Here is an 18,540-nt window from a genome sequence, read left to right on the forward strand (position 1 = left end):
TCGTCAGGGTAGTGTCCTAAGCCCAAACATCTTCAGCTGCTTCATCAATGACCTTCCTTCAATCATAAGGTCAGAAGTGGGGATGTTTGCTGATGATTACACAATGTTCAGCACCATTCGTGACTCCTCAGATACTGAAGCAGTCCGTGTGGCAATGCAGCAAGATCTGGCCAATATCCAGGCTTGGACTGATAAGTGGCAAGTAACATTCGTGCCACACAAGTGCCAGGCAATGACCATCTCCAACAAGAGAGAATCGAGCCATCTCCCCATGACATTCAATGGCATTACCATCGCAGAATCCCCCACTATCAACATCCTAGGGAATACCATTGACGAGAAACTGAACTGGAGTCGCCATATTGATACTGTGGCTACAAGAGCAGGTCAGAGGCTAGGAATCCTGCGGCGAGTAACTCGCCACCTGACTCCCCAAAACCTATTGACCATCTGCAAGGCACAAGTCAGGAGTGTGTTGGAATACTCTGCACTTGCCTGGATGGGTGCAGCTCCAACAACACTCAAGAAGCTCGACTCCATCCAGGACGAAGCAGCCTGCTTGATTGGCACTCCATCTACAAACATTCACTCCCTCCACCACTGACGCACAGTGGCAGCAGTGCGTGCCATCTACAAGATGCACTGCAGCAATGCACCAAGGCTCCTTTAGACAGCACCTTCCAAACCTGTGACCTCTGACAACTAGAAGAACAAGGAGCAAATGCATGGGAACACTGCCACCTGCAAGTTCCCCTCCAAGTCACACACCATCCTGACTTGGAACTATATCGCCGTTCCTTCACTGTCACTGGGTCAAATTCCTGGAACACTCTTCCTAACAGCACTGTGGGTGTACCTACCCCGCATGGACTGCAGTGTTTCAAGAAGGCAGCTCACCACCTTCTCAAGGGCAATGAGGGATGGGCAATAAATGCTGGCCTGGCCAGCGACGCCCACTTCCCATGAATGAATGAATTTTTAAAAAAAAAAAAGAAAAAGCCCTTATTTTATCGAGTCACTCTTCATAACTTGTCACCCTTTATCACTGGTAACAATTACAAGAACGACTTGCATTTGTATAGTGCCTTTAATGTAGAAAAAACCTCCTAAGACTGTGACATAATCAGAAAGAAATGAATGCCGAGCCAAAAGAGCTATTAGAGGTGACCTCCAGCTTGGGCAAAGAGGTGAGATTTTAGGAGGGCCTTGAGGGAATCCTTGTGAATCTATTTGTAGGAATACAGAAACAGGATTAGGCCATTCAGCCCCTCGAGCCTGTCCCGTCTTTCAATGACATCATGGCTGATCCGCGGCTTAACTCCATACACCTGCCTTTGGCCCATATCCCTTAATATCTTTGCTTAATAAAAATCTATCTCAGATTTAAAATTAAGAACTGTTCTAGCTTCAACTGCTGTTTGTGGGAGAGAGTTCCAAACCTCTACCACCCTTTGCATGAAGAAGTGCTTCCTAACATCTCTCCTGAATGGTCTGGTCCTAATTTTTAGACTATGCCCTGTAGTTTTAGAATCTCCAACCAGTGGAAATAGTTTATCTTTATCCAGCCTGTCTTTTCCTGTTAATATCTTGAAGACTTCAATCAGATCACCCCTTAACCTTCCAAGTTCTAGCAAATTCAGGTGTAATTTGTGTAATCGCCCCTCGTAACTTAACCCCTGTAGTCCAGGTATCATTCTTATAAACCTATGTTGCATGCCCTCCAATGCCAATAAACCCTTCCTAAGGTGTGGTGCCCAGAACTGCTCACAGTACTCCAAGTGGGGTCGAACCACGGTTTTGTACAGCTGCAGCATAACCTCTGTCTTTATACTCCAATCCTCTAGATATAAAGGCCAGCATTCCATTAGTCTTTTTGATTATTTTCTGTACTTGCTCGTGGCATTTTAAAGATCTATGCACCTGAACCCCCAAGTCTCTTTGAACATCCACTGTTACTTAACCTCTTCCCATTTAGAAAGTACCCTGCTCTATCCTTTTTTGGTCCAAAATGGATAATCTCCCCCTTGCCTGCATTGAAATCCATCTGCCACAGATTTGCCCACTCGCCTGGTCTGTCAATATATTTTTGCAATTTTTTGCTATCATCTAGACTGTATACAATGCTGCCTAACTTTGTATCATCAGCAAATTTGGATATATGACTTACTATGCCATCATCCAAGTCGTTAATGAATAATGTGAATAATTGAGGCCCCAACACCGATCCCTGCAGGATACCACTAGTCACATCCTGCTGATCAGAGTACTTAACAATTATCCTCACTTTGTTGCCTACCACTCAACCAACTTCCTAACTGTGTCAATAATTTGCCCTCAACTCCATGGACTTCTACCTTCAGTAAACAGTCTGTTATGTGGGACTTTATCAAATGCCTTCTGGAAGTCCATATAAATAACATCCATAGACATTCCCCTGTCCACTACCTTAGTCACCTCTTCAAAAAATTCAATGAGATTTGTCAGGCATGACCTTCCCGTCATGAATCCATGCTGGCAATCCCCTGATTAACTGAAATTTTTCTAGGTGTTCAGTCACCCTATCCTTGATTATAGACTCCAGCAACTTGCCCACCACATATGTCAGGCTAACTGGTCTGTAATTTCCTTGGTTCCCCCTTTCACCCTTCTTAAAAGGAGTGACGTGCAACTTTCCAAGCCAGAGGGACCACTCCTGAATGTAGGCAACTCTGAAAGACTATAGTTAGGGAATCTACAATATGCTCCCCTACTTCCTTTAACACCCTCGGATGAAAACCGTCGGGTCCTGGGGATTTCTCACTCTTTAGTTCCATTAATTTCCTTTTTATTGATTTACTTACATTAATTGTGTTTAGTCCTAGTCCCCTATCTGCTACTAATTTTATCCTCCTTTTCAACTGTAAATACTGAGGCAAAGTAATTGTTCAACATGTCTGCCATTTCCCCATTATCAATGACAATATCTCCATTTTCAGCTTTTGGTGGGCCTACATTGCTCTTGACCACCACTTTCCCTTTATGTAACCATAAAATTTCTTATTGATTTTGATGTCCCTTGCAAGTTTCCTTTCATAATCTCTTTTTAGTAGCTCTTGTAAGGTGCTTTGTGACCCTTTGCTGGTCTTTGTATCGATCCCATTCGGCCGGATCTGTGCTGTGTTTTGCATTTTTGTCAGCCCTTTTTTTTAATGCTATCCCTAATCTCTTCAGTTGTCCATGGGTGTTTTTTCTGTGAAGTGGAGATTTTTCCTCTCTGGTATATACTCGCTCTGTATTTCGTTAAATGTTTCTTTAAATATTCCCCACTGTCTTTTAGTCGTTTGACCCATTAACAGATCTACCCAGTTTACCGTGGACAGTCTCTGTCTCATTCCGGTCAAGTTAGCCTTACCCAAGTCTAAAATTCTAGTAGCTGATTTGTGCTTTTCACTTTCAAATGCTACCTTGAATTCGATCATGTTGTGATCACTATTTGATAAATGTTCACGCACAGTTAGGCTACTAATTAAATTTGGCTCATTACTCATAACTAAATCTAATATTGCCTGTCCCCTTGTTACATCTAGGACATATTGCTGTAGGAAACTATCCCAGACACATTCCAGAAATTCACTACCTTTCTGACAGGTGCTAGTCTGCTTCTCCCAATCTATGTGCAAGTTAAAATCGCCCATTAAACTACTCTGCCTTTGTTACACACTTGCCTAATTTGTGCACTTGTACAATCTAACACTTCAGAACTGCTACCGGGGGTCTATACACAAAACCTATTAGTTTTGGATCCTTTTCTGTTCCTCAGTTCCACCCGTAAGGTCTCCACTGGATGCTTTCCCCTCATTATATCCTCCCTCACCAATGAGGTGATATTATTTCTGATCAGTAAAGCTACTCCATCCCTTTGCCATTTTCGCTGTCCATCCTGCAAACTTTATAACCAGGTATATTTAGTTCCCAGTCCCAACCATCCTGCAGCCACTTACTCTTTTTGCTTTTATATCCTTCCTGTTACTGCTTGACCAAAATTGTACATGGTACTTGAACTACAGTCTAACTAGGGTCTTTTACAAGTTCAATTGTACTGCCTACAGTTTCAGAAGAAAAAAAATGTACTATCACAAACATGAACTCCAATATTTATTAAATTGCTAATAGGCAAACAAGTGACCTCGTACTTGAGTGGGAGTCATCAGACTTTCAAAAATTGTTACTGGCTTTTTGAGTTGTAAAGTTGAGCACATAACAGTAGCGGATTTTCTTACCATTGTTCATTACTTCTGGTAGATTGGTTTTCTAGTGGAACTGTAACTGTTTCATAGCTCTCCAGTTCTGCCAGCATCTGTCTGCATTGTTTCTCTGGTGAATTGGACATGTGTCCTGTACCTGCTTTGAAGAGTTGCATTTAGATTTCATGCTTCAAAGATGGCATTCTTATGTCCAACAGCTGAGAATATCTGTGGTGAAAAGTCATTGACTTGAAAAGTTAACTCTTTCTCTCTCCCCAGAAGCTGCTGACGTCAGTATTTCCAGCATTTCCTGTTTATATTTCAGATTTCCAGCTTCCATAGTATTTTGCTTCTGTGCTTGTATCTGAGAATGCACAAGAGTACTTAATATTGCTTAGATGAATGAAGTTCATTATCCTATGATATAATGGTGACTTTTTAAAGTTAAATGCTTTTCTTCATAGATTTGAGAGAATTTTAATGGTATTCATAGTTTCAAAACTCAGTGGATTCCAAACTTTGTTCTAAGGGGGAGCAAATTTATCAGCTTTATTAAAATATTTTAATGCATCTGGCAAGAGAGATATTTTAACATGCTTTCAGAAAGATATGCTTGCATTGCTTGTAGTATTACCCACTGAACTTTAAAGATGAAAGTGCTAATTTAGAACTTTTTGTTGCGAATGTAACTCAATAAATCTCTTTTTTCTCTTTCCACTCCCTCCCCAATACAATTTCTTGGTTGAGGAGGTGGACAGTTAACCTGCTCCCTGTCTATATTTTTCTAACTGACCATTAGTCTTACAAAACAGCATGTGTATCTTTCAAGTTTTTTTTTCTCTTTATGGAGAGTGCCTAGCCTTTAAGTGGCTTTCAGAAATACAGCCGAAGTTCTATGGAGGGATTGAAAAAGAACTTAACTGATTCAGAAATGGAAGGAAATTATGTATGGATGTAATGTCCACTTTTTCACCTTGTATCCAAGTATGGGATCTTTATCAGAGAAATTGTGTGAAATGCATATATTTCATACTGTAGAAATAACAGTACAGGAGAACATTTAAGTTCTTTTTCTAGTAATATACTGAAGGTGTTAATCCTGTAACAGTAAACCTTTTCATGCAGTGTTTTACTCATGTCCACCTTCAATAATTTATATCTTGCTAGTTAGGTTTATTCTTCAGGCAATACTTATTTTTTTTTAAAATTCTGTTCATGCAGAAAGATGCACTATTATGGTCCAAAAACATGCCCATTGGCGATGGTGAAGGTTATGATGATGGTCCTGACTTGGAGAGCTGTGACTCGAATGAAACCAGTACCACAGGCGAGGAAAATGATGGTATGTGATGGTTGACATGTGAAATATATCGAGTTTTATTTAAAACCATAAAAGCCCAAGGCAACAATCGTGCCAATTATTGTATAAATTTAGATAGGATGCTCTTATGGACTTGAAGAGGGGTCATCAATTGGAAAATTGATATGAAAGCAATCAGGGAAGAGGTCAGGAGAAGTTATTTAATGAGGAGGATTGTTAGAACATGGTAAAATTTTACCAGAGGGAGCTGAGGTGGGAACCCTTGTATCTTATAAGGGAAAATTGCTTAAATATTTAAGGCAGGAGGTGGTACTGGGCAATTGGAAGGTAAGGCTGTAAGCTGGCTTTATCATTTTGAACTGTAGATTTCCCCAATATTTTAACATATTGGAGGATTAGTGCTGAAGGGGAAATTCAAGGCATAAAACAGTTGGTGCATTTCTGAAAGGCCCCACAGAAAAGTTTGAATATTTACACTAAAAGAATGTACATTTATAAACTTTTAATCAGTTTCATAATTCACAATAGTTTTTGCTGCATTTAAAATCGAAGAAAATCTGAAAAGGGTTTTAAAACCATATAGAATGAATTGTCTTGTGTTTTATTTGAATGCTAATTGCCAGTTGGTGAAATGCAGTGTGTATGACGAACAAAAGAGAGGGGCATTCTAAATATGCTTTTATTCATTCACAATTAGCCTCACCAGTGTCGGATGAGAGTTCCTCAAATGCATCATGTTCCACTGAGATTGAAGGCAAACAGGCGTCCCCTGGCAAGCAGAACAGCCACAAAGCAACCCAGCAGGTAAGTGAGGTCCTGTGATAAATTTGTAATGCAATAAAAACAATTCAAACCCATGAATTTTAGAAACTGTTAAGAACATGGAGTTTTATGTAAATACTTTTAGTAAGTAGTATCTGGTGTATTTCAATATAAAATCTATTTATGAAGAAGTGCTTAAAAATTGTAATGTCATCTTGCACTGAGCCTTGATTGCTTGTAAGATAGTTTCGTAAAGCTTTCTGGTTTCCTCCCCAGAGCTGTGTTGCTTAGCAGCATTACATTTTAGCAGTATTGGTGATGGTTGCATAGCTGCACTTGATCTGAAAAGGCTATTACAGTTACTGAAGAGTTGGACTAGTTTTTTTTTTGTAATTAATAACTATGAAATGGATTTATTGCTTTTCCAGATATGTAACCCCACAAGTTAAAGGTGCTTTCTTGAATATTTTGTCCAAGGAAATGCTTTAATTCTTTGGTTATATTTAACATGCAGGATACTCAACTGGATTGCCATCTGATGAAAGATATACAGTTCCAAATAAAAGTAACTTGTGTATGAAAGCGTTGGTTAAACTCCGATTTTCACCTATCAATGTTGGGTGCCTGTTGCACTGAAGTATGCTCTAGAGCAATTCTGCACTATATTCATGTACAATAATGCTCAACAGGTTACAATAATACAGATTTAAAAACAAAATTCTCTGGGTATGTGCGCTACTGAAACTTGGTTTGCTATGCATACATGATAGGCTGTCTGGAACCACTGCAGTTTGTGTGGTGAAGGCACTTTCACAATGTCCAATCCATATCCTGAAATTCCTTATCTAACAGTGTTGTACCATGATACATATTGGAATAGGATGACCTATGACTTAATGGCTATTAATTAGTTCAAGTCTTTGGGATGTTCACATTTACAAAACACAAGCATTATGCCATTGCTGATATGGAAACTTAGTGTGGAATGGATAAGAAATATTAACCAATTGTATGCTAACTTTACTGCTCTAGTTTATTCCTTTGCAAATCTAATTTATATGAAGCGTCATCTACTGGGCCTTTTTGCACATTGAAGACTAGATGAGTGTTGGGTGGTTTGAATTGCAAATAACTTGTGCCTATAGATTTTTCACACATTAGCTGTTGAGCAACTAAGATTTTCCTGGTATAGTGCTGCATTTAGACATCCCGAAGGCATTTCACAAAACATTAGCAGTAAGGTAAAATGATGCATTGTTTTACATGGTGGCTTGGATTTACTGCATGGTCTGTAGTAATACTTTTGTTTTAATTGGTTCATTCATGTTTTGATGTATCTTTTATTAGCACAGAACTGTGTGTGGACTCCTTATTGCAAATTACACGAATCATAGAATTGGTATGGCACAGGAGGAGGCCATTTGGCTCTTCTTGTTCGTTAGGCTTCTAGAATTGTAACCCCTTGCGTTTATACAATTCCTTATTATGTCAATTTTATATTGGTATCTATCAATCAACTATAGGACGTTTCCAACCATTTCCATTGATCTGGAGGTGTTTGTCCAATTGGCTACGAGATGCAGTCCAGTAGTCAATACTTTAACAACAAACGCTTTTTTTTTCAGAGCTGAGTTATTTCCTGGTTTGTTGTCAGCTCACCTAAATACAATACAATCTATTTTAAGATCCCGAACTGTATAGTGAATAACTTTGAAGTGCACTTAATAGTGTGGAGCATAACCACTGGCAAAGAACAATTGGGTGGAATGCCTGATTCTGTACTGTAAATTCAATCTGATATCAAATGTGGCTGCCAGAGCTTTGGGCTAGTATCCAGAGAACAAGAGTTCTGATACCACTCTGGCATGTTTGAGAATTTGAATTCGGCTTTCCAAATGAATAAATGTGACAATTAAAATCTGATTTACTAGTGCTCTTCAGGGGAAGGAAACCAGCTATCCTTACTTGGTCAGGACTATATGACTCCAGTCCCACACCAGCATGGTTGGTTGAGGTTGAGTTTGAAATTGAACAGCCCCTGAAGTGTTCTAGCAAGCCACTTAGTTGTTGCCCTGAAAATGGTGGTGCTGTTATGGATGGCCAGTGACAAGCACATCCTAAAAATTAATACTTAGAAAAAGCAGTTTTGTACATAGCCGAGTCTCAGAGAAATGTGACTAGAATGTCCAGTATTTTTTTTTTGGATGAGGGAGCAACGTTGTTCATAATAACATACATCTGGAATTTTAGTAGTTGTGTAACTGAGAAAAGTCTGTCTGGCACACTCGCTCCTTCGCTGCCGCGCTTGCCTGCCTGCCTTCGCCGTGACTACGGCAGTGATCATTCTGCCATCCTTTAGGCAATTTTTTTGTTTCTTGACTTGTCGCATTCCATTTGGACTTGCACCATGCATCCTTCAGTCATTTAATCTCTCCTGACTTCCACCCTACCACAGAACTTTCCTGTTTTTTTTTTTTCTCTCCCTCCCCTTTCACTTGCTCAAAAACTACTACAATACTGACTTCCCTGTTCAGATGAAAGGTCACAGATCTGAAATGTTAACTCTGTTTCTCTCTCTACAGCAGTTCCCAGACTGCTGAGTATTTCTAGTATTTTCTGTTTTTGTAGGAACAGTAACTTAACCTGCCTATTCCACTTCAATGAAAAGCATGCAGTTGTTTCTAAATCTCCTTTTGAAATACATCTTTTTGCTATAAATTATCTAGAATAATTTTCATTAGTTGGAAACAAACTGTAAAAGCAGCGTTCTTGCAACCAGTTTCTGTGGAAAATGAAAATTCCATTCATATTTCAGTTCACCTTTACCTCAGTGGATGGACTGTATCATCTTGTAAAGCCCTTGGCAGTCAGATTTTGTTCACATGAGTAAATGGAGCACTTGTGTACCATCATTTCATTACCAGGCCAGCTGTAGCTGAGGCTAGAAATAAAGCTAAATTTAGGACAAGATATAACTCTTTACCATTACTTAAGAGATTTGAAGATGATGGTTTTTATTTTGTATCTGAGATGTCCAAGTTCTTTGTCTTTGTGGGTCACATAGCAGCATACCATTGGAGCCTCAGAAGCCATGCTAAAAATTTAAATCTATGATTCCATTAACTTGCGTGTGTACTGATTTAAAATTTAACCGCTATTGAAGCAACAGCACTTTTCCCAAAAGAAATAACCTTCTGCAAGTCTGGGCCCACAAGTTTAACTCTGACAAACCAGCAAATATGTAATCTAATTTTAAATTTGTGGAAGTTGCATGAGCTTAAGGATGACTTTGTTGCTTATGACGTACTTCGGAACGTTGAGATTGTAAAAGGTGCCATGTAAATGCCAGTTAGTTCTTAGACTTTTCTGTTTAAAATTTTGTACCTAAGCTCTTATTCTTATTAAATGTAACAGCCTGTGAAACAACAACCAAAAAAGAAGATTGGTGTTCCAGTGATGATGAGCAAATCCATTCCGAGAGTTGTACTGACACCATTGAAAGTAAATGGAGAACATGTGGAGTCTGCTTCAGGTAAGATGTGGGTAGCTCTGTGCATCTATTTTTAAAATCTGCGTCCTCTCCCCTTGTAATGCTTATTCTGTACACCCTTTAAAGCAGTTTCACTTGGCAAGTTTACATGAAAAAAAGTTGACGAGTTACAGAATTAAGTGACCAGAAATGTTGCATAGAATTGAAATTGTGGTATGGAACTACTGCTACAAGAATAAATAACAGCTATAGTGTTTCGATAGTTTATGATTGAATATTTCTGCAATCTAAAGCAAATGCTCTAAGAAAATGACTTGGCTTTTGTAGACATAATAGAAGATGGAAAGGAGGTTGATTGTCACTGGAGGATCCAAGGGGAGGGGGAAATGGAAGAATTTGTTTCACAGAGGATTATTGGAACCTGGAATGCTTTGACATCCATGACTATTGAGGCAGTCATTATAACATTGTTTAAGAGGCAATTAGCTAAGTATTTGAAAAGGAAGAACATCAAAGTGAAATAACGTGGAATTTAATTAGAGTAGACAACTCCAGCTGAAGACCTTGCATCAGCACAGGCATTCACAACTGGGAAGCGGTAGTGCAGTGATGTCATTGGACTAGTAATCCACAGCCCAGGCTAATGCTCTGGGGACACTGGTTCGAATCCCACCACGGCAGATGGTGAAGTTTGAATTAGATTAATAAATCTGGAAAAGAGCTAGTCTAATGGCGACCGTGAAACTATGATTTTTGTAAAAAAAAAAAAACATTTTGTTCACTAATCTCCTTTAGGAAAGGAAATATTTTGTCCTTATCTGGTCTGGCCTACATGTGACTCCAAACCCACAGCAATGCTGCAAGCCACTCCGTTCAATTAGGGATGGGCAATAAATGCTGGCCTAGCCAGTGATGCCCACATCTCTCAAAATAATAAAAAAAAAACCTGAAAAGTCATCTGTTATAAAATCTGATTCAGAGTGTTTTAATGCTTGCCATTATGCAACTAGAATAATCCATTGGCGATTCCTTTTAATGTTCGATTGTTTCGTCTCGAGATACAAGTTTTTCAAGTTTAATGAAAGCTCTCTCAAGTTCTCGGAAGCCTCTTTGGTGCCCATATGTGTTTTGTACAGATTTGAAATGTTTCAGAAAACTTGCCATCCCTCCTGACCATTCCCAAGCGCATATGACTGCAATGTTCTGCTAATTCCCAAAGAGGTTCCATTTAAGGAGTGAGTAGTTTTATGGCCCACATGAGCTGGAAGACTCAAAAATGGCAAGACAAAATGGATCAATACAAATGATAAATAGAGAAACATGCACATTCAGGAAGAAATCATTCAATAAAGGTTGCTAGGTAGTCAAAACCCAAGGGTGTTTAACATGAATGGTTTTTGTTGGCAATTTGACCAGAGCTTGTGGCCCATTTTAAAATTTGCAGTTTTGATTAAAGCATCCCCAAAGACACATTGTACAGCGAGCTCGCCACTGGTATCAGACCCACCGGCCGTCCATGTCTCCGTTATAAAGACGTCTGCAAACGCGACATGAAATCGTGTGACATTGATCACAAGTCGTGGGAGTCAGTTGCCAGCGTTCGCCAGAGCTGGCGGGCAGCCATAAAGACAGGGCTAAATTGTGGCGAGTCGAAGAGACTTAGTAGTTGGCAGGAAAAAAGACAGAGGCGCAAGGGGAGAGCCAACTGTGCAACAGCCCCAACAAACAAATTTCTCTGCAGCACCTGTGGAAGAGCCTGTCACTCCAGAATTGGCCTTTATAGCCACTCCAGGCGCTGCTTCACAAACCACTGACCACCTCCAGGCGCGTATCCATTGTCTCTCGAGATAAGGAGGCCCAAAAGAAAGAAGATTAAAGCATTAGTTATACTGATTTACTAATTAAGTTACTTAGTTGCTTAAAATGGATTTATTAGTTTTTCCTAACGCAGGTAAGCCATTTATCTATAGTCTAGAAAGCCTTCAACAATACGTTCTAATTTTAAAATAGTTCACCTATATATCTGATCCCTTTCGAAAGGTGCTGACTCAGATTGGTGTACAGTTCCATAGGTACAAGCTACCGTATTGGATAATTTTGTCTAATTGCTCTAGCTGATCTGTGTAAGCAGGCTATTACTGTGATAATTGGATCAAGAGTGATCATGACTGAAACCAGTAAATGAATGCATGCACACTTCGTTACAATTTAGATGGCATTCAGGAGCAGGAAACTGACCATGGCTCCTGGCTCAGTCCAAGTTGAGTATAGCACATAATCACCAGGACTTTTAAGAAGTGCTACTTTTCTTTATTAAAAAAAATTTATCTTTTGCTTCTTCGCCAAAGGATGAGCTTGCTTGCATAGAAGACTGAAAATTCGGGTCACGTTGAAAATAAGCAGTTGTCTTGTATGTGAGTGATTATGGTGTTTAGAACTGTAGCTGCCCCAGGAGTGCCATCTGTTGAGCCCTGATCAATCTCCCTGTTTGTGGTAGTGAATGCACACTAAAATCAAATTTCCTCATTTCTGGGGAATCTTGCATGCAAATCATTTTTGTCTTTTAAATGTCAGAATTGATATAATTTACATAATTCTAACTGATACAAAAATTTAGAAATGCTAAATGTTTTATTTAAACTGTGCTCTCCAGTTAGGTAATGGTTGTGATTTTTCTGCTTCAACATTCATCCACATGTTGGCATTCACACTCATTCTTTTATTTGATCCAAATGGCTCAATCTGAGTAAACCTTTCAATCCATCATACTTCAGACAGTTAAATGTATATTTTAAAAATTATAGTTCCGGTTGTTTTTCTTGGCCTGGAGGCACAACCTCTCCCTAAGTTCAGGATTTAGGAATTTTCAGGCAACTGATAACTGACGGGAACTACCCTCAGCTTTTAGCCTCTAATTAGCTTTTTGTGCTTTAATGGGTACAGAGAATATGCCTATTTAGCTTATCCCCACATGGAGTATCTCTGTTGTGGCCTTAATGACAGTGCAGGTTAAACACAGCTCCACCATAGCAGTTTTAATCGCGCACACCCCAGATGTTGTCTTATCTCAGGAGATTAGTTGGTTTTTTTAAAGTTCAGGCCTTTCTCCCTATGGGATTTGAACTAATTCATGCAGTAGATTATTGGGATGATTACCAGTGGAGAGAAAGCACGAACCAGAATTCTAGGTACAATATTGTTATCCTAATTCTTCAACCTGGATTTCCTGCAAGGTGACTCCTTGGGTGTAAGAACTGAAAATGCTGAACATGTTAGGCAGCTTCGATGGAGAGCGAAGCAGAATGAACATTTCAGGCTGATGATCACTCGTTAGAACTGGAAAAAGTTAGAGATATAACTGGTTTTAAGTAAGTGCAGAGGCAGAGATAAGTGGCTGGAGAAAGAGTGATGGTTGGGGAAAAACAAAAGGGAAAATCTGTTAAGGCAGAAGGCAGGAGAGAATAAATGCCAAAAGCTGGATCCAGAGGAGGTGTAAATGGGAATAAGAGAACAATTACCAACAGCTGCTGTCCAAGAAAATGAGACAGAGAATGTCATCAGAAATTGTTGAACACAATGAGTCTGGAAGGCTATGAAGTGCCAAATGGAAAGATGAAATGTTGCTCAAGCTTATGTCAAGCATCATTGCAATAGTGTAGGAGGTTGACGTCAGGGTGAGAGTGGGGCAGAGAATTAAAATGACAGGCGACTAGAAGCTCGAGGTCATGCTTATAAACTAAACGCAGGTGTGTGCAAAGCGGTCATCCAATCTGCATTTCATCACCCCAGTGTCCATATCGTTAGCCGTATATACTGTATACTAAATTGAAAGAAGTACAAGTAAATTGCTGCTTCACTTGAAAGGAGTATTTGGGGCCCTGGACAATGGGAAGGGAGGAAGTAAAAGGGCATATTTTGCATCTCCCTTGCATGCGAAGGTACACTGGGAAGGAGGGGGGCTGTTGGAGGAATAGACCAGGGTGTGGTGATGGGAATGTTGCTTTGGAATGTGGGGGGAGGGTGAGGCTGTGTTTGGTGGTGGCATCATGCTAGAGGTGGTGGAAATGACAGATGATGTGTGGGCTTACAGTGGATATTGGTTTAACAGCCTATCCCCAATAATATAGACACAAAAGTCGAGGAAGGGAAGTCTGCGGTGGACTATGGGAAGGTGGAAATTGGAAGGAAAGTTGGTATCTTCCAGTTCAGGGTGGGAGCAGGAAATGGCACCAATACTGGCATCAGTGTACTGGGCAAAGAAGTGAGGGAGGCGATCTTAAGACTGGAACAAAAAATGTTCTACATATTCCACAAAGGTGAGGTAAGAGTAACTGACCTTGACATCAAAGTAGCATTTGACCAAGTGTGGCATCAAGGAGCCCAAGTATAATTGAAGTCACTGGGAATTGGGGGATGTGGGGGAGGGAGCTCTTCACTGGCTGGAATCACACCCAGTGCAAAGGAGGATGGTTCTGGTTGTTGGAGGCCAACCATTTCAGCCACAAAACATCACTGCAGGAGCTGCTTTGGACACTGCTTGGCCCAACCATCTTTAGCTGCTTCATCAATGACCTTTCCTCCATCACCAGGTCAGAAGTGGGGATGTTTGCTGATTGCACAGTGTTCAGTCATATTCAGAATTGCTCAGATAATGAAGCAGTCCATGTCCATATACAGCAAGACCTGGATGTCAGAGGTTTGGGTTGATGAGTGGCAAGTATCATTTGTGCCATACTAGTGCCAGGCAATGACGATCTCCAAAAGAGAGAATCTGATCATCTCCCCATGATATTCAATGGCATTACCAACATCAATACCAACATCAACACCATCATTTGGGGGTTACCATTGACCAGAAACTTAACTGGATCAGCCACATAAATACCATAGCTTCAAGAGTAAGGCAGAGGTTGGGGATTCTGCAGCGAGTAACTCACCACCTGACTCCCCAAAGCCTGTCTATCATCGAGAAGGCACAAGATAGGAGTGTGCTGGAATACTCCCCACTTGCCTAGATGAATGCATCTCCCACAGTACCCAAAGCTCTTGCCATCCAGGACAAAGCAGCCTGCTTGATTGGCTCATAGTCACCACCTTAAACATTGGCCACCAGCACACAGTGGCAAGTGTGTACCATTTACAGTGTGTACCAATGCAGAAACTTGCTAAGGCTCCTTCGACAGCATCTTCCAAACCTGCAAACTCTATCATCTAGAAGTACAAGGGCAGCAGGCGTATGGGAACACCCCTACCTGCAAGTTCCCCTCCAAGTTGCACACCGTTCTGACTTGGAACTATATCACCATTCCTTCACTGCCACTGGGTCAAAATCCTGGAACTCCCTCCCTAACAGAACTGAGGGTGTACCTGCACCATAAGAACTGCAGTGGTTCACGAGCTAGGAGCAGGCTATTGGACTGCTCGAGCCTGCTCTGCCATTCTATAAGATCATGGCTGATGTGTTTGTGGACTCAGCTCCATTTTCCTGCCTACCCCTGATATCCTTTGTCTCCCTTGTTTGTCAAGAATCTGTCTACCTCTGCCTTAAAAACATTCAATGACCCTGCCTCTACTGCTATAATAGCAAAATACTGTGGATGCTGGAACTCTGAAATGAGAACGGAACGTGCCGGAAATAATCGGGTCTGGCGGCATCTGTACAGAGAGAAACAGTTAACGTTTCAGGTCTGTGACCTTTCAACATGTTCTGATAAAAGGTCACGGACATGAAATGTTAACTCTTTCTCTCTACGCAGATGCTGCCAGATGTGCTGAGTGTTTCCAGCACTGTTATTTCTGCCTCCGCTGTTCTGTCTTAAATGGGAGACCTCTTTTTAAACTGTGCCATCCTTGCCCTGCCTTCAACTTTCCCACAAGATGAAACATCCTTTCAACGTCCACCCTGTCGAGTCCCCTCAGGATCTTGTATGTTTCAATAAGATCACCTCTCATCCTTCTAAACTCTTACGAATATAGACCCAACCTTTCCTCACAAGATAACCCTCTGTTATGTCCAGGATCAGTCGAGTGAACCTTCTTTGAACTGCTTCCAACGTAATTATATACTTCCTTAAGGAGACCAAAACTACACAATACTCAAGATGTGGTCGCACAAATGCCCTATACAACTGTAGCAAAACATTTATATTCCATTCCCCTTGCAGTAAACAACATTTCATTTGCAGCCTTAATCACTTGCTGTACCTGCATACAAACTTTTTGTGTTTCGTGGACTAGGGCACCCAGATCCCTCGGTGTTGGAGTTCTGCAATCTCTCTCCATTTAAATAATTTGTTGCTTTTTTGTTTTTCTGCCCAAAGTTGGCAAGTTCACACTTTCCCACATTATACTCCATCTGCCAAATCTTTGTCCACTCTTAACTTATCTATATATCCCTTTTGCAGACTCCATATGTCCTCTTCAGAACTTACTCTCCTTCCCATTTTTGTATCATCAGCAAATCTAGTAACCATACATTCTGTCTCTTCATCCAAGCCATTGATATAGATTATAAACAGTTGAGGCCCCAGCACTGATCCTTGTGGCACTCCACTAGTTACAGCTCTTCTTTTGTGTAGTAACTGTTGATGTGGCACCTAGTCAAATGCCTTCTGGAAATCCAAGTCCACCACATCCATAGGTTCCCCTTTATCCATGTTGCTTGTTACTACTTCAAAGAACTCTAATAAGTTAGTCAAACACTATTTCCCTTTCATGAAACCAAGTTGACTGCCTGATTGCATTGAGATTTTCTAAATGACCTGCTATAACCTCCTTAATAAATTCCAGTATTTTCCCTATGACAGATGTTGAGCCAGCTGGCCTGCAGTTTCCTGCTTCCTGTCGTCTTCCTTTCTTGAATAGCGAAGTTACATTTGCTATTTTCCAATCTGATGGGACTGTTAGAGTGTCGAGGGAATTTGGGAAAATTAAAACCGATGCACCACTATCTCAGCAGCCACTTCGAAGACCCTAGGATGAAGTCCATCAGGATCTGGGAACTTGTCAGCTTTTAATGCTAATAACTTTTTCCCTGCCCTTTTCCCTGGTGGTAATTGTTTTAAGTTTCTCCCTTCCCTTCAACTGTTGGACAATTATTTCTGGGATGTTATTTGTATCCTCTACAGTGAAGACAGCTGCAAAAAATCGGTTCTGTTCCTCCGCCATTTCTTTATTTTCCATTATTAATTCCCAATACTCTTTTCCTTTTTAAATACGTGTAGAAACTCTTACTATCCGTTTTTATATTTCTGGTTAGCTTTCTCTCATACTCTAATTTCTCTCTCATTCTTTGTCATTCTTTGCTGTTTTTTATATTCTGTCCAATCTTCTGAACTGCCACTACCCTTTGCTGAATTGTATGCTTTTTTTTCTTTCAATTCAGCAACTTCTTGAGGGCAATTAAGGATGGATAATAAACGCTGGACTTGCCAGTGATGCCCATATCCCATGAATGCTTTTTTAAAAAAGGCAAGTGTACCCAGGACCCTTAAAGGTTCCCATAGCAATACCTTATGGAGGAAAGCATCAAAGGAGAACTTATTTAGGAGAGCAAGTTCAGCCAGGTGAAGGAGGGTGCTCTCGGATGGGGGCGAGTTGGGCCTTGGGTCAAAGAAGAAGCAGATGACTTCAGACCATCCATGGTGAAAAGGAAATGATTTGGTCCAGGAAAATGGAAATTCTTCCGAAGTGCTATCTTGCTAAATTGTGTATGTTCATGTGACACAAATACAAACCTAATTGGTGACTGCTTGTTAAGTGGCAAGTGTTCGAGTTCTCCCAGATTTCTTGAGCTTGAACAGAAATTTAATACCTTAAAGCAACAATTAGAACTTTGTATTTATCTAGCACCTTTAGTGTAATAAAATGTTCCAAGGTGCTCCACAGAGGCATCATTAATCAAAATATGACACCAAGCCACGTAAGGAGATATTAGGGCAGATGACCAATTGCTTGGCCAAAGAGGTATGTTTTAAGCAATGTCTTAAGGGAGGTAGAGAGGCGGTGAGGTTTAGGGAGGGCGTTCCAGAGCTTATGGCCTTGGTAGCTGAAGGCACAGCCACCAATGATGGAGCAGTTTTTAAAAAAACAAGTAACAGTCCTAAAATTGTGCAGTAATTTTAACTTCTGGAAATAAATCCAGCTTCAAAGGAGCATATATCATCCTCTTGCCTGAAATGCTATTACCTATTTGTCTTAAATGGTGCATGTTGAACAAGAAATATCACATGCTAATTAATATGTACTGGCATCAGGGAAGCAAATATTTTTTAAAAATTCATTCTCAAGTAGGCGTTCCTGGCAAGGTTCCAGTTTATTGTCGGCCTTTAGCTGTCTTAAGGTGGTGGCCTATCGTGTTGAACCATTGCATAATAGTTTGATACAACTGAGTTATTTGTGAGGCTACTTCAGGGTGCAGTTAAGAGTCACCCTGTTGGTGTTGGACTGGGGTCACCTATTGGTTAGGCTGGATAAGAACAGCAGGTTTCCTTCCTTTAAGGTCTTGGTCACAATTTGACAACTTGATGGTCACTTACTGATGGCAACATTTTATTTTTGAAGCTGTGTTCAGGTTCTCAAGCTGCCATGATGTGATTTGAACTCAAGTTTTCTGGATTAGTCCAAAGTCCATTAACAACCAATACACTAACCTATCTGTTGTAGCTGGAATGGAAATTAGGTGGGCCCAATTTATGATGGATGGGCAGCAACCAAAGGTCTGATGTCACAGCAAATCATTTACA

The 18,540-nt window shown here is 40.5% G+C and overlaps 1 protein-coding gene across 4 annotated transcripts in view; it reads left to right on the plus strand.

Annotated features, from left to right (window-relative positions):
* Positions 1 to 18,540, plus strand: part of asxl1 (ASXL transcriptional regulator 1) — a 109,912-nt gene that overhangs the window by 54,762 nt on the left and 36,610 nt on the right. For all 4 annotated transcript variants that reach the window (XM_068048367.1, XM_068048364.1, XM_068048365.1 and 1 more), the window contains 3 exons: positions 5,445 to 5,565; positions 6,242 to 6,348; positions 9,721 to 9,838. In XM_068048367.1, the coding sequence (XP_067904468.1) occupies positions 5,445 to 5,565; positions 6,242 to 6,348; positions 9,721 to 9,838 (346 nt within the window). The remainder of the gene's footprint in view (positions 1 to 5,444; positions 5,566 to 6,241; positions 6,349 to 9,720; positions 9,839 to 18,540) is intronic.

This window comes from Heterodontus francisci, chromosome 16 (assembly GCF_036365525.1).
Source record: "Heterodontus francisci isolate sHetFra1 chromosome 16, sHetFra1.hap1, whole genome shotgun sequence".
NCBI lineage: Eukaryota > Metazoa > Chordata > Chondrichthyes > Heterodontiformes > Heterodontidae > Heterodontus > Heterodontus francisci.